Source organism: Phyllostomus hastatus, unplaced genomic scaffold, assembly GCF_019186645.2.
Source record: "Phyllostomus hastatus isolate PE091 unplaced genomic scaffold, TTU_PhHast_1.1 phas_contig_150, whole genome shotgun sequence".
Lineage (NCBI taxonomy): Eukaryota > Metazoa > Chordata > Mammalia > Chiroptera > Phyllostomidae > Phyllostomus > Phyllostomus hastatus.
Genome location: NW_025333611.1, coordinates 37,139,840 through 37,155,771, shown reverse-complemented (window position 1 = coordinate 37,155,771; position 15,932 = coordinate 37,139,840). Strand labels below are relative to the sequence as shown.

The 15,932-nt window shown below is 59.4% G+C and overlaps 1 protein-coding gene across 8 annotated transcripts; it reads right to left on the bottom strand.

The window, feature by feature from the left end:
• Positions 1-337: 337 nt before the first annotated feature.
• Positions 338-14,175, bottom strand: PDLIM7 (PDZ and LIM domain 7). Of its 8 annotated transcripts, none has more exons than XM_045828779.1 (14): positions 14,079-14,169; positions 12,993-13,099; positions 9,190-9,341; positions 9,080-9,110; positions 8,544-8,662; positions 8,142-8,162; positions 7,759-7,895; positions 7,594-7,630; positions 6,598-6,659; positions 6,211-6,448; positions 5,113-5,293; positions 1,019-1,139; positions 814-929; positions 338-663 (listed from the first exon to the last, which is right to left on the bottom strand). In XM_045828779.1, exons 2-14 carry the CDS (start codon positions 13,086-13,088, stop codon positions 577-579), a joined length of 1,398 nt encoding a protein of 465 aa, XP_045684735.1. In that variant the 5' UTR covers positions 13,089-13,099; positions 14,079-14,169; the 3' UTR covers positions 338-576. The 8 variants fall into 8 exon arrangements, with proteins under 8 accessions (XP_045684735.1, XP_045684742.1, XP_045684758.1 ...); XM_045828786.1 differs by lacking the exon at positions 14,079-14,169 and adding an exon at positions 13,236-13,415; XM_045828802.1 differs by lacking the exon at positions 8,544-8,662 and having other exon boundaries at positions 14,079-14,175.
• Between the last annotated feature and the right edge of the window lie 1,757 nt (positions 14,176-15,932).

Sequence of the window (15,932 nt, the reverse complement as noted above, 5' to 3'; positions counted from 1 at the left end):
CTCCTTCTCCAGCCCCCCCTTTCTTGGCGGCAGCTGTCCAGCAGATGGACGGCAGATGGCGCCTCTGGGTCCCATCTCTGTGAATCCATCTTAACTCTGGTGACTTCCACACCAGGCTGGACCGGGCTCACCCTACTCCTGTGGGTGCCTGGGCCTGATACACAGAACCCCATTGCTCTCCCCCAACTCACCAAGAGCCCTGCATGTCCCCATCACAGGGACCATGAGGATGGTCTGCCCTAGGACACCCAGCTCACCCTGCCTGCCCCGTGCCCTAAACCCTAAACCCCAGCACTCCACGTGCACAGCAGGAAGGTGCAGACAACACACAGCTGGATATAGGTTTATTGTGGCTCTGGGTGTGGACAGGGCCGGGGGGCCCGCACCGTGTGCGGTGGGTGGGGAGGGTAGTGGGGGAGACAACGACAGTGAGGCAGGGCCCGGGGAACCCCAAGCTCAGGCCAGGAGATAGGATTGGGGTGACCTTTGCCAGCCCTACCCAGAAATCTGGTGGGATGACTCCAGGAACAGTGGCCCCTCCGCTGGGCAAGGCGTGGCAGCAGTGGGCTGGAAGGGTCACACGTGGGAGAAGGCGTGGCTCTTGCAAAGGGGCTTGTCCTTCTTGGAGTAGAAAGTCTTTCCTTCCAGGTTGATCTGACATATCTGGGGACAGCCACGGTCCAGTCATTTGGGGTTGGGGGCGGCAGGAGAGGCCCCTTCTCAATCTCTCATAAATCCCAGAGGCAGGCGCTGGGAGGGAGGCTGGCGAAGCACAGGGTGCTGGGGGCTGACCCGAGTCTGAGGGGTACTCACGGCGCACACGAAGCATGTGTCATGCCAGCTGAAGCCCAGGGCCTCCAGGAAGCGGTCGCCAGCATCTATCTTGAAGTCACAGCCTCGGCATTTTGTGCCAAACATCTTCTCATAGTCTGGGACGGGTGAAAGGGGAGAGGAAGGAGGAGGCGGGTTCTCACCTGCCTCGGCCCCGCCCCTTCCACCTGACCGTGCCCCTTTGTACCTCGCTCGCAGTAGGGCGCCCCTTCTTCCATGTAGAAGGCCCTGTTCCGAATGGGTGTCTTGCAGGCGGCGCACGTGAAGCAATGCACATGCCAGGTCATCTTCAGGGCATGCATAATTTCCTGGGAGGAGGCGACAGTCACCTGGTGGCTCAGCTCACTCCTGTCCAGAGCGTGGGACACAGGGGAGCTGGCCTTGGGCCCACTTCCTTCCCGCGGTAACTGTTACCTCTGCACACCCACCCTCCCACTGCCTGTCTCCAACCCTGAGGTCTCCAGGTGATGTCCACTATGCCTCTGACTGGACACGTTCAAAATCTCCACACCCCAAACCTGCTCCTCCCACAGCTGTCCCCACCCCCATTTTCCGCCACTCCACCTTCCACCTGCACAAATCCCCTTCTCTCCCACCCCACATCAGGCCCACCAGGAAACCCTGTTGGGTCTACCTTTGAGATGCATCCAGATTCTGACCACTTATCACAGCCTCCCTGACGAGGGGTGTGAGCCTTGACATCTCTGGTCTGGGTGACCCATAAAACCGGCCTCCATGGCCTCCCTGTGCTCCCATAGACTGAGGTCAGCCTGAGCCAGGTCCATCCCTGCTGTTCGAATCCCTGCCTGTTCCACATCTCTGAGCAAAAGCTGTAGCCTGCAAAGGGCCCAGAGCGGCAGGTCTGGCCTCTGTCCCTCTGCTCCCATCAGAGCCTCTCGCCTGTGGTCAGGCGTGCCACATTGGGGCTTCACACCTGCCGTCCTCTCTGCCCAATACCTGCAAGGCTCAGCCCTCACCGTTTCTGCTCGGATGTCACCTCCTCCAGGAGACCCACTCTGACAGAACTGGTTCACACTCCTACCTGCCTTCCCATCACCACTCTTGATTGCCTTCAACCCTGCGTTTCCTTTTTTCCATGACCACTTTGCTTACTAAGATACACTACCAGGTAATTTACCTGTTTTATTTATTGCTTACCATCTGCCTCCCCCCACCTCTCCCTGCTCAAATGTAAGTTCCAGAGTGCGTGTGACTCCAGCTGTTCTATTCACTGATGTGTCCCACCAGCGTCTGGACCACTGGTGCCGGTCAACAAGAGCTGTGGGTGGGGTGAGGCAGCACTGGGGGGGAAGCGGAGACTCACGGCGGGGCACCCCAGGATGCTCTCGCCAACCAGGGCTGCAGCACTCAGATCTGGGGCAGAGGGCAGTGTGCAGCCCCGAGGGGGGTCAGACTGGTGGGTTGAACCTTGCTTCTGAGCTGGTGACTTGGCCATCAGCTTCTCATTTTCTTTTTTAAAGATATTATTTTATTTTTTAGAGAGGGGAAGGGAGAAAGAGAGGGAGAGAAACATCAATGTGTGGTTGCCTCTCTCACACCCCCTGCTGGGGACCTGGCCCACAACCCAGGCACATGCCCTAGACTGGGAATCGAACCAGTGACCCTTTGATTCCCAGGCCAGCGCTCAACCACTGAGCCACACCAGTCAGGGCCCATCAGCTTCTCCTTGACACTCGGTTCCTTCCCTTGGGAACTGGGAACCTGGTGCCAGCCTCGGCAGGGTTGCTGTGAGGATCAGCCTGCATTTGGAGTTGGGAGTCCCAGAGCCAGGGCCTGCCAGGGCCAGGTAGGGCACACAACAGGGCACCGTGGGGACAGTGGCATGGGGAGTACCTGTTCCACCTGGAGGGGCAGCACCGAACAGTTCATTCTAGAATGCCTGTAAGGCCCAGGTTGAAATCTATGTGCTAAAGGTGAAGTTGGACTTTTAAATGTTGCCCATTCATTTAAAATGGAAGCGAATGCCTGGCCAGGTAACTCAGTTGGTTAGAGCATCATTGTGACTCACCAGGGTGGAGGGTTTGATCCCTGGACAGGGCACATACAAGAATCAACCAATGAGCCCTGGCTGGTGTGGCTCGGTGGATTGAGTGCTGGCCTGAGAGCTGAAAGGTCACTGGTTCAATTCCCAGTCAGGGCACATGCCTGGGTTGCGGGCCAGATACCCAGTTGGGGGTGTGTGAGAGGCAACTACACATTGATGTTTCTCTCCCTCTCTTTTTCTCTCCATTCCTCCCTCTAAAACTAAGTAAAAATCTTAAAAAAAAAAAAAAAGAATCAACCCATGAATGCACAGATAGATGGAACAACAAATCAATGTTTCTCTCTCTAAAATCAACTAATGGAATTAAAAAAAAAAAGTAAATAAATAAAAATGGAAGCATGTGAACCGAGGCAGATCTAAGTGCGGACAGCATCGAGCTCTCAGGCGGCCCCTGTGCCGCCCACAATGTCTGTGTCACACCTCACACCCACCTCACGGCCACCTGGCTGGGCTGACTGCCACCTCAAGGTCAGGGAGGCCCAGAGAAAGCGATGTGCCCCAACAGACGGCAGAACTGGGTTTTGTGCCCACACCTGGCTGATGCCAAAGACAGCTCTTCCCAGCGCCTGTGGCAGGATGGGGCTCCGGCAGGAGCGTGCAGGGCCCGGAGCTGGGCCGGCAGGCGTGTGGCAGGAGCCCGCCTTCCTCAGGGATGCACAAGGGCCTGTGCACCACTTATTAACATTCACCTTACCCCCTGCACTTGTCTGCCTCTCCCACCCCCACAGTCCCGGCCCCAACAGCCTCAGTCCCCTCTCCGCAGTTGTTGCCCATCTGAGGAGGCTGGCCGAGGCACACTGGGCCTCAGCCGTCCCCAGCTCCCAACTCCTTACACAGCCCCTGCCCACCTCTCCTCACACCTTCCCAAGTGCTTCCTCGTGACACAAGTTCTTCCTTCCACCCGCAGCACTGTCCCCGCTCCTTCTCCAAGCTAATTCCTACACATGTTAAGTCCAACTCAGAGGCCACTTCCATCCATTCCTTCAAGGGTTTACTGACCACCACCCATGCCTGGGCACAGCACAACGTGTGAACAAAACAGCCTCGGTCCCAGCCTACGTTCCTGCCCGGGAACACCTGGGACAGAAAGACTGAGGGGTAGCGAGTCCACTGTGGGGTGTCTGGCCTGGTGGGAAGGGCGGGCATCCAGGCAGGTGCTCCTGAGGAAATGGTGTTCAAGTCCCCAATGAGAAGGAATGAAGGGAGGCGGGCACTAGAGCATCCCTAGCAGAGGGCAGCGTGTGCAAAGCCCCGAGGTGAGAGGGCACAGCACCTGGAGCAGATTACCAGGGTGAGGGGACTGGTGGGGAGTGGGGAGCCTTGAGAGCATGGGGTCCCGGATGGCCCCCAGGTCAGGACGGGTTCTTTCTAACGAGTCCCCTGACCCCCCAGAACGTCCTTCCAACTCAGCTGAAACAATGCCATCACCCTGCATCTCCCCCTGTTCTCCGTCCTGAGCTCAGAGGACAGGTGGTCTCCAGCTCGGGGAGCAGGCAGGGCACAGAGCCCATGACAGGCGGGGGGTCAGCCTCCCGTCCAACCACGGAGGGTGAGAGTGTTCTTTAGGGTCTGTCAGGGCCTGCAGTCCCTGCAAAAGGGGAAGCTGAGGCCGCAGGGCCACTCTGCATGTGGAACCACTGGCCCAGGCTGGGCAGAAGCAGGGTTTGCCATGGAAGATCACTCCAGGACCCAGGAACCAGCCTGTGCTTTGAACCTCGCTCCTCAGCTGTGACCAGGGCGATGAACCCACCCACTCAGGACTTGTGGGGTTGGGGCAAGAAGGACAAGAGTGCAGTGCGATGCAGGCAGAATAGCAGGGTCTTGATCGATAGAAAGCAAATCCATATGCCCTGCTCAAGGGAGTCCCTGGGGTCCAGCCCATTCTCCAGAAAAGCTCAGTGGGGTGTGGCCTAGGCTGGCAAGGAAATAGCTGTGATGGTGGGCAAAACTCCCTCATCTATAAGAAGGGAGCAACCAAACTGACTTCACAGTAGGATGGTGAAGCTGGATGACCACACGCAGGTAGTGTCCATGTGACCCTGTCACTAGAATGACGAAGACCAGTGACACCCATTCTTCCATCCAGCGATGGAAGCGCCACTTTTTACTGGGCACACATCTACCCAAAACAGACCTACTCCCTAGCCCCCCTGGCCCCTCCATGCCGACAGGCTAGGACTTGCCTGCCCACCCTCCCGCTCACAGACCCTACTCACGCCTGTGATCTTTTTCTTGCATTTGGCACAGCTAGGCGCATAGCGCATGTCATAGCAGGGTGGACAGAAGATGGCCCCCTTCTCCTCGAAGAAGCCGCCCTCTTCCAGGACCGTCCCGCACTGGCTGCACACAAACTCCTCGGGGTGGTACGCGTGGCCCAGTGCCACCAGGTAGCGGCCCCTGGGGGCAGGCGAGGGCGGTGAGAGGGAGTGGATACAAATGAGGTGGGGCTCCTGGCCCGAGCCCAAGAGGGTTTACTCGACGCCTCTTCTGAAGCCTGAGGGGAAGTTTCCCCAAAGTAGAGAGGAAAGAGGCCTGGGACATGCGACAATAATGAAGCTGCATCACTTTACAGCAGATGAGAGAGTGGGGTGGTGCTGGAACAGGAAGCAGGGCTACACTGCAGGGCTGCGGACTTGGGCCCGGTGCGATGAACCAGGGGAACTGGGGCCCCAGGGGACAGAGGGCCCAGTGTCCGAGAGTCCTGAAGACCAGTGGGTACTTGAGCTGACCCTGGCGCAACCCTGTCTGCTGCCTGTTCCACCTGGCCTAGGCAGGGGCCCAGAAGCCCTGGGTAAATGGACATGGTCTGCAGAGCATCGGAGCTGCTGGGAGTCTAGAGCAGGGGTAGAGCAGAGACCTAGGTAGCCTCTCTGGTCTGGTACATGGACTCTGTAGGTATTTTATGGCCCTACTGGACCCCAGGGAGCAGTGCAGAAATGGAGGGGCCCCTGACCAGTCTGCTGAGAGCAGAGGCTTAGCAGAGCTAGTGGGAGGGAGAGGCAGAGGGTGAGCCCTTCTTTGACCGCAAGCAGCAAGTCTATGGGAGCCGCTCTGATGCATCGTGGGCACTTCCTCTGTTTCACGGGGGCAAACATTGATAGAGGCTGATGTGGGGAGGGGGATATGAGACAGGATTCAGAATCTGAGGACCCAGGCCAGGTCCCTCCCCCCACTCCAAATGGGAACTGAAACCTTATCCTTATGCAGCAGCAGCTGAGTGGGGAGACAGATTGGGAGTAGGGGGGCAGTGATCAGAAGACACCAGGCATCAGGACAGAAAAAGACCAGGGTAGGAAAAGAACAGGGCCACCCACCGGATGACCTTGTGGCACTGGTGGCACACAGGAGTCTTGCCATTGCTGCCACTGCCCGCTCCCGTGCCCCCTCCAGCAGCTGCCTGCACAATGGAGGTGCGGTTCTGCAGAGGCGTGGGTGTGGCAGGCTGGCTGTGCCGGGTCAGCACTGTGCTCGTCTTGTCCGGGGCGTAGCGCTCAGCAAATGCAGGGTCCACAGCCCAGGGTGGGCGGCTGGTGGGGCTGGGGGTGGTAGGGCCTGCCAGAGCCAAGGAAAGTGGCTCCAGGGGGTGCCCAGGGACCCCAAAAGACAGGGGATAGAGCCCAGGGCAGCTTGGAGGGGCCCACCACCCCCATGCTGCTGGAGGCTACCCACCCTTCCCAAGGCTCCAGCCCACTCTCTCTCACCAGGCCAGGGTTCCTGGGGTGTAGCTGAGGCTGGGACTGGGGCTTCTGTCCTGGGCACCTGGCTGCAAGATCTGCCATTCAAGGCACTGTATGGCTGGGTCTCCTAATAAGACCCCCCCCAACCTTAGTCCTACTGGCCCCCCCCGGGGGATGCCTGGGTACATGACAGCTGTTGGGCTGGATTCCAGGTTCCATCGGGGTGGGGATGGGTGTAGCCAGGCTCCAGCGGGCTGGTCTGGTGCACGGGGCTGGTGGGTGGAGCAGGGTTCTTGCTTCCAGGGCAGCTCTCAGAACTCTCTTGACCCTGAGACCCAACTCTGACGGCACAGCCCCCTTTGTCAGCTACCACCTCACACCGAGAGCCAGGCCAGCAGGGCCCACACTGTGTGTAAACCATCTAATACCCCCACTCCCAAAATATAAACCGAGCCCACAAAGACAGAAGACAGAGGCAGAGACAGCAGGACTGAGAGTGTTTATTTCTGTGCCCAAGGTGGCACAGACCTGGCAGACGGCAGCACCAGAGGGCAAAGAGGGAAGGCAGTGGCAGACGAAGCCAGGCTGTGTGCCAGGCGTGCAGCCAGGGCCAGGCCAGCAGGAGATTCAGTCCAGGGGCGGGAAAGGAGTGGGTCAAGGAGGCAAAAGCTGGAGGCACCAGGGGTTGTGCCCTGGGCAGGAGGAACAGAGAGAGAATGAGGCAGAGAGGACAGCTGGCCGGCCAGCACCGGGCTACGACTGCACGTTGAGCACGTGGGCAGAGCGCTGGTGGTGCCAGTCCCGGAGGCGGGTGTAGCGTGGGCTCTGCAGCTCCAGGACATACTTTTCCCTGAGGGGCAGAGAGAAGGAGGAGGAAGTGGAAGGAGAGATGACAGGGAGGAAGGAAGGAAAGAAGGAAGGAGGACGGAGAGCTCTGGCTGGGGCTCCAGGAGCAGACACAGGGTGGTGGCTGGAATGGGAAGGCAGGGATGAGAAAGGGGCTGGTGCCAGCCTTCTTACCTTGACTTCTTTAGGTGCTCCTCATCCGGGTCTTGCACTGGGAAGGCAGAGGCAGGCATTGACCAAGAGAAGACAGAGGGCCGCCCCAACCTTGAGACCTGGCTGAGCCCAGGCTCAGGCTGGGGGCCAGGAGGCGAGTCTGCCCTGCCCTGGGCCACCACTTACTGAACTCGGTGCCTGTGAGGTGGGCGAGGATGCGGAAGGAACGGGACTGGCCCGTTCCAGGCCGCGGCCGCCAGTCCTCCGTGTCCTCCATCAGCCGCTGCTTGCTGGCGTCTGGGACCAGCGGTCGGAGCGGCTGTCTGTGGGGAGGGTGTGGCTCAGAACCTCATGCTAGGGGTGGGCAGCGGGGCAGCCCCTCCCTGGAGTTCGTACTTGTGGGCTATGGGAGACGGGAGATGGGAGATGGGGAAGGGCAAGGCTGGGTGGATGAGGGAGTCGATGAGTGAGAGGCCAGAGGGCAAATGGGGTGAGGAGCCGGGGTGGGGAGGGGCCGCTGCCCAGAATGCCAACAGGAAGGAAGAGAGGAACGAGCAGAGGGGGCTCACTGACTTGTCAGGGGTCTGCACCTGTGAAGGAAATAGACAGGTGGGACAGATAAAGGGAAAAAGAGACAGACATATGGGAAGAAAGATGGCAAGAGTCAGAGTGGCAGGGGGCAAGGCTGCACTGAGTGTCTGGGGCTCAGTGGGCCCCAAACTACACCCCAACCCTGGGATGCCAGTGCCGGGCGCTGGCTGGCTCAGAGCTCCAGGAGGGCACAGCCTGGACAGGAGCCACCCCACCCCCGCCCCCCAGGAGAGGCCCTGAACCTGAAGGCCCCGCTCCGGCCACCAGTGGCCGCTGCCGCACGGTGCCAGCCGGGCTGAGGCGCACAGCGGACAGAGCAGCAGCGGATGGACAGAGCGTGGGCGGTGAGCGGTGAGCAGTGGGCAGGCAGGACGACGTACCCATTCTGCTGCGGGGCGCTGTCAGCGGGCGGGGGCGCCCCGAAGGGCCGCGCCGTCTTGTTGAGGGAAGCGCTGGGTGCAAACGTGTACCGCGGGGGGTCCGCGGCAGGGGTCAGGGCCTGGGCAGAGACAGAGCCGGGCAGGGCCCGCGGGGGTGTGGGGGTCCTAGGCCAGAGCTGAGGAGAGGAGGGCTCCAACCCTGCTCCTACACATCTGGATGAAGCTTTTGGGGAGGGGGTGACTAGGGTTTTAAGGGGCCCATTTGGGAGCAATGATTTCAGCCTATGAGTGGGGTGAGCAGCACAGGCGGGTGGAGACAGCAGAGGCAGCATGGACACACAGGCAGACGTGCATGGTCCGACCGTGCGGCAGCCCTGACTCAACTCCCAGTTCTCCTCACTCTTCTGGGATCCAGCTTTCGTGCCCCACTCCCAGACAGGGTTGGGAGTACCCAGGCGGCTGTGCAGGGAGGTCAGGCCAACCAGGGGTCCAATCCCACCCCACCACCACCTAGATGGTCCAGGACTATCCCCTACCTTCTGTGGTTTGCTCTGAGCCTGCTGGGCCCTGGAAGAGAACCGGAAAGGGTGAGGGAGGGCCAAGCCCAAGGGCACCCCGCCAGCCGGGTGGGCCAGAGCCCATATACCTGCTGAGACCCAGGCTGAGGCGTTCCCCACAGGCTCGGATCTTGTTCTGGGCTTCGATGTGCGTGAGGCCTCCAGCGTTCTCACCATCAATACTGAGCACCCAGTCGCCCACAGCCACGCCAGCCTGTGCAGCCTTGCCTCCAGGAGTGAGCTGTGGGGACAGGAGGGTCACCAGGGCACCAGACTGCAGACCAAACCGAGGCCACCAGTAGTCGGCCTGCTGAAGCCACCCTGCTTCAGCACCCAGAGGCTTCGTCGTCCGGCATGTTCCAGACAGCTGTTGGACACCAAAGTGATCTGGGAGAGGTGGGGCTCACCTGAGTTCCACAATGACCCAACTTATTTATTCACCTCCACAACCCTCCCCACAGTCCAGAAACTGCCATGACGTCAGCAAGCAGCCACCCTCAGGATAAACTCCAAGTGTCTCAGCTCCGATTGGCCTCTTACCTAGGTTGTCCCAGCCAACAGACATGCTCTCTGGCTTATGCAGGTGGCAAGTTCCTCTCTGGCACCCCTGGGTTCTCTCACTGACCTCTTTGCTCCCAGCATCCTGGGCTGAGACCACCTCCCGGGACCTGCCAGGACCTCTTGAGAGCCACGAATAGGCTCCATCACCTCCAGGTTCTCAGGGAACAAGGCCTAACTGAAGACACCCACTGTGTCAACCATGGCTTCCTGGCTATATATGACTGTCACCCAAGCTTTCAATTGCCATTCACCTTCCCTCCCCAATCCTTTGGGCTCCAGTTGGAGATCCCTGGTGACTGTTGCAAATGAGGGGCAATAGCAGGCTGGAAGAAATGGTCACCACCAGTGTGAGCTGAGACCATCAGGGATGACTTCTGGGAAGAAGTGGGCCTTTGTGACAGGAATGGCATGTCTCGCCCAGAGGGGAAGGGTCCATCTATGAGGGCCTCGAAGGCTGGGGAGAGGAGCCAGAACTGGGCTTTGAGGTTAGGAGCTGCCATTAGCAGTTGGAAGGCCTGGGGTATGGTTCTTTCTCAGGTCCCCGACAGAGGTGGCCCTCACAGCCCCAGCTGGGCAGCTCAGTTGTGCTGCTGTTTGTGGCCTAAGCTCCAGGACTGCCTGGCTGGCCAATAAGGGCCCGACACTGAGGAGGCTTCTGTGGGGGGAAGCTAGACCGGAGACTGATACTTCACAGATGGGGGCTGGGGAGTTGGGAGGTACAGGCTGCCCAAAGCCCCATGAGGCTCCTCGGGAGTGAGCTGAAGTAGAAAGAGGGGAGGCAGAAAGACCAGACATGGAGGGTACCAGCCCTGGGGCAAGAAGAGGGAGCCAGGTTTGACTGCTCTATTTCATGCTTAGGAAGTGGGAAGGGTCAGACGCTGGGTGGCTCCTTCTGCCCCTGCTGGACAGTGAGAATACAGCTCCCATTTACTGAGCACCTAGTGCGGCCATGCCCTGGCACTGCACCCTCCAACAGCCCTGTGGGACAGAGCCTGGGATTATACCTATTCCACACACGGAGAACAGAGAGGTTAAGTAACTTGCCCAGCTGGTAAGAAGTAAGGCCAGGACCTTGATCCTGAGGCTCCACCTCACTAGGCTACCTCTGCTGGGTGTGGGGCCCAACTCGGAGGTCAGCCCACCAGGAAAGACTCCCTGACCTCCCCACCCCCCCGCCTGGGTCTGGAGCCTGGACCCCCATCCCACTTTTAGTTCAGCCCAAGGCCCTCACAATGAGCTTAGGGAAGTGACGCCCTTGAGGGGAAGTGACTTACTTAGGGTCACAGTGAGTCAGAAGAAGGGAAGCCTGGTTCAGCCGCTCCCTACCCACAGGGCTGGCTCCTGGGAGGTGTGAGCTGAACCTGAGCCGGGGGGTCTCGGGGCAGGCAGGAGAAGCTGGCTCCCAGAGAAGGGGTGTGGGGTTGGGACAACTTCCTTCCTAGGAGTGGGAGTGAGGAGGACAGGAAGCACCAGAGGGATATGGGAGGGGTCAGAGAGGTGGAGAGAAAAACTGGAGAGCTGGGCCGGCAGGAAGGGGGTGGAGAGAGCTGGAAAGAGAAGCAAGGAGGCCAGAGGGACCAAGGAGGGGAAAAAAGCCAGGGGCTGGACACTGCATGGGGTGAGGGGTGAGTCAGCCTGAGGGCCCTACTGAGCAGCCCAACCCCCCCAGTCCCAGACGTTACCTCATCTCCCAGGCCTGGGCCCACAGCCAGCCCTAGCCCCTCCCGCCTCCCTCCACACTGGGGTCAGGGGAGTGGGAGAGGGAGCTCAGCTCATAAAAGACCACCCCACCCACCCACCCACTAGGGCTCAGGTCCAATTCCAGAGCTGTGCTTAGCTGGTGGCCCCACCCACATGCTGGAGCCTCTGATAAGGGAGCCAAGAGTGCCCCCAACAGGCCACATCTGGAAAGTCCATCCCCCCGCGACTAGGTTGCCCATTCCCACCAATGAGAGAGACTCAGAGGCCAGGTAAGGCCTAGGGCTCCCCACCACACTGGCCAGCACTTTCCCAGGGAGAGGAGACAGGGTAGGTTTTCATGGCTGAAAAGGCTGGAGGACTGTATAGGAGTGGGTGTGGGGGGGAGGAGGACTACTGCCGCTAGTTACCCTGCTAGCAGGGCAGTTTCCAGGCGAGATTGAGGTAAAGTCCCTGGAAAAAACAGTAACGGCCTCCCTGCCATTGCCACCAAGCCCAGCTCCCACAGACAGACTCCACTGTGCAGCCTCTGGGCAGTGCCTGGACAACCTTCTGGCCCTCACCAAGCTGTGCTTGCTCTGGGCTTCCTGCCGACAGCTGCCTGCCCACAGGGTGCCTGGGTGGGCCTTTCTGGACAGGCCAACTGGGCACAGGAATTCCCCACCCCCTCAGAACCCCAAGACCGCAGTCAGAAGCACCAGCCCAAGTGGCCACACTGTATTCGGGCAGGCAGTTAGTTCTCTGTACCCCCCAACGGACCCTACAGCTGGAGCTATGGCCTGGTGGTCACCAGCTGAGGCACACACCCACCAAATGGGTTCAGGGGTCAGAGCCTAGGCCAGCCACTTTTGGCTCTGCAGACTCTAGCCTCCAGTTGGCCATCGCAGTGTGGGGCTGCATTCTTGGGCTTATAAGGCAATCCCCCGGCCACAGGGAGGAGGCAGCCTCCAGCTCCACCCCTTCCAGGGCAGGCTTTTCAGGGGCTGAAGTCAGAGCCCTAGAATCCATTCCACACCCACTTGGGGTCAAAGGCCACTGCATCTTGAATTGGAACCTGAGGATGGGAATGCAGGTCCTCATTTGTCTGGAGAAAAAATACACCCCAACCAACAAAAACTACAGCCATCCCAGTGCCTGAATTCCAACCCCTGCTTGGCCATGGAATTTTGGAAGGAGCCCTTCCAGCTCTCAGCCCCGAGTTCCCTCATCTGGAAAAACAGGATGATGATAATGGCTATTTCCTGGGGCGCAACCAGGCTGTAGTGGATCTTGCAGTCAGAGTGCTCTGCCTGGGGCCTGGCTCCGAGTATTGTATTGCTCCCTCAAGCAGCTTGGACTTCTCCTAGAGACCTCACCCTCCTGCAGAATGGACATTCCCCAGCCTCAGAAGGGGCTCCAGGGGCTTTGTGAAATGGCATCTGGTAGTGCAGCGCTGGAACAAGGTGGGGGCTCCTCTCCAGGCATTCACCTAGTTAGTAGTCCTGGTGGCAGGTGCCACCCACACATCTGGACCTGAACACCTCCTGGTCTACGGGTCTTAGCTCAGACTCCTCCCATCACTTCCCGACGCTACTTGCTCAGACCTGAGCACCCAAAGGCTTCTGGGGGTGCCCCTTCCCCAACCTAGGCTCACCCGGGAGATGGAGAGGGGCACATTGAAGTCCTTGCCCCCCTGCAGTCGAAAGCCCCAAGGGGCTGGTCCCTCCAGCACCACCTTGAAGGAATCCATGGTGCCTGCTCCTGAGAGAAGAGAAAAGTGAATAGCCCACATGGTAGTGCAAGGTAGGTGCAACTCTGGACACCAGCCTTGGACTGGTGCCAGGCAGGCATGGGCAGATGCTGAGCACACCCAGGGCACGGGTAGGCAAGCAAGCACCTTGTCAGGCTTGGCTGGGCTGCTGGCTGGCAGATCTCACTTTGGAGAGACAGGGGCAACCTCCCTCCTCCGGGAACTGGGAGGGTGAGGAGAGCTCCCATCCAGGCCTCAGGTTTTTTGCATCCAGGAGCGGGCCCCAGAGCTAAAGTGGCATGACCTCCCCCCAAGCCAGCTTTGAGTCTCCGACGGATGGGGTGAGTCAGGGGCCGGCGCTCCTCTCCCCCGCCCCCAGATCCCCGCAGGCAGGCCTCTGGCTGAAGTCTGCTCGGACTATATAAGGCGTGTAAGCTGACACTGTGGAGAGAGCCAACGGATGGAGCACCCAGGGGCTTGGGACATGAGGGGGAGGGGTGGAGAACGAGACGGCTGGAGTGGATCCTAGCTGTTCCGGCACCGGTCGAGGCTGCTGGTAGTCAGGCGGGGGGGGCGGGGGGGGGGCGGGGGGGACAGCGGGGGCGCGGCCCCTGGGGAGATCGGTGGGTGTTGGGACCCCAAAGGTTGGGCAGGAAGGCGATTCATCCTGGATCCCAGTGGAAGTAGTGCTTCCCACACAGGCCTGCTACCATCCAGACGTGACTCAGTTTCTCCCTGGTCCCCAGCCCGGGCCCGTTGCCGCGACCAAGTCCTCCGCGCAGGAAGCAGCGCAGGCGCCAATCCGCCCAGCCACAGCCGGCTTCGCCGCAGGAAGGCGGAGGCGGAGGCGGGGTCCGAAGAACAGGCAGGAGCCCGGGCCCGCCGGAGGTACTCAGCGCTGGCCACGACCCCTAATGCCCTCTGTGGTCCCTAGCAGCCCCCTGATCCCTGCCTGTCTCAGCCCCAGACGCCCCTTGCAATCGCTTGTACCTGCTCTGCCCCGCTGGGGCGCTGCTTGGCGCCAGGTTCCAAGGGGCCCCCTTAGGATCTGCCGCAGCGTTCTGACCCCGCCCCCGCAACAGCCGTCCGCTTTGAGCCCGCGGAAAGGGGCGGTGCCCGAGACCACGCCTATGAATGCCCCGCCCACGGGCGGCCTCCCTTGCAGAGGGAAGCTCCACCCAATCCTTCCGCTTGCCCAATCACAAAGTCTGTTCCCAATTTGCACTGGAAAACAAGGCCGCCCGAATCCCCTCCTTGGGGCGGGGCCTGGCCGGGGGCTGGCCTTTCCTACGCTGGGCTTTCCAGCTGCTGGTGCCTCCCGCCGGCGAGTGAAGAAAAGGCAGCCTTCGGAAACAATTGCCTCTGAACCTTAATTTCCATCTCGGAAAAATGGGACAATAATACTCGCCTCGCCCTAGGCAGTGTGGCTGAGTTGGTTGGAGAGTAATCCCATAAACCGAAAAATTGGGGTTCGATTCTCAGTGAGAGCACATTCCTAGGTCGTGGTTCGGTCTCCGTCCATACGAGAGGCAACCAATAGATGCCTTTCTCACATCGATGTTTCTCTCTCTCTCTCCTTTTCTCCTCTCTCTAAAATCAATAAGCATGTACTCCAGAGAGAATAAAAAAAAAAAAAAAAACTCACCTTGCAGGGCCACCCTGGGGTTGCCATTGTTTGGACTGCCATTAGCGTAATGCTCAGACGTTGGTGGCTCCAGAGTTGGAGAGACTTGGTGGGGGGCACATATCGAAGTGGGATTAGTTGAGCGGAGAACAGGGAAGCTTGAAGCTAGGATTGCAGAACACTGACTCTACAGAAGGCAGAAAATAATGCAGGAGCTGATGGAAGTGAAGGGGGCCCTTGGTTGGATCCTGAGCCTGACCCATGGCCCTGCCCTCACTCCCACCCCCTGACACCAGGGCAGCCAGTAGCCCACTGCCCTGGGGCCATGGCTCAGTGTGTTCCCCATACTGTTGAGAAGAGCTACGTCTTGGTACCCAGAGAGAGCAACACCTCCCCTGGGAATGTGTCCAAGTCCCCACTTAGCCACCCACACCCCCCACCAGTGCAAGCGGAGGGAGAAGTTTAGCGGGAAGGGGAGTGTGCAAGTGAGGGAACAGGTGCCCATCCCTTAGCTCTTCCTATGACATGGCCACTGCTGTTCTCCCCTCCGCCATCAACACATTTCCCTCTTCCGCATCATTCCCCTCACAGGCAAAAAGTGCTGTGAGAGTCTAGTGTTCAAAGAGACCCTCTCCTGACTCCACTTTCCTCTCCAGCTCTTTTATTCAGCTCCCCTGGAGAGTGAAATTCCTCGAAGGAGTTATCTGTGGTCCTGTCTGGACTTGCTTTCCCCCATTCTTTCTTGAACCCCCTCCAGTCAGGCTGTCGTTCCCCAGTCCTTTGAATAAATTCCCTCTTCTCAGCTTCTCAGATCACCTCTGGGTTATCAAATCCGTAGTGCTCTCTCCACTTTCCTCCGACCCCATCTGGGAGCACGGCAAGTGCATGCCCGCTTCCCCCACCTTCGTGCCTCCTCCTGCCTCACTGCTGCTCCTTCTCCGCCTTCTTTGGAGGCTCCTCACCTGCCTCCCAACCTGGCCATCAGGTTTCTGCTCTCCACTCACTCTCTGAGACCCTGTCCTGCCCTGTGGCTTTCAATCACGCCTACAGGCCAAGGACTCACAAATTATACGTCCAGCTATGACCTCCCCCTCAAGAACTCCAGATTCTAACATCCAACCACCTGTCTAATCTGTACATGGATGTCTACTGGACACCTCAAGTCATCATGTCCCAATTTAAACTTGTGATTTTCTCACCTCCCTCACTCCTCCCTCACC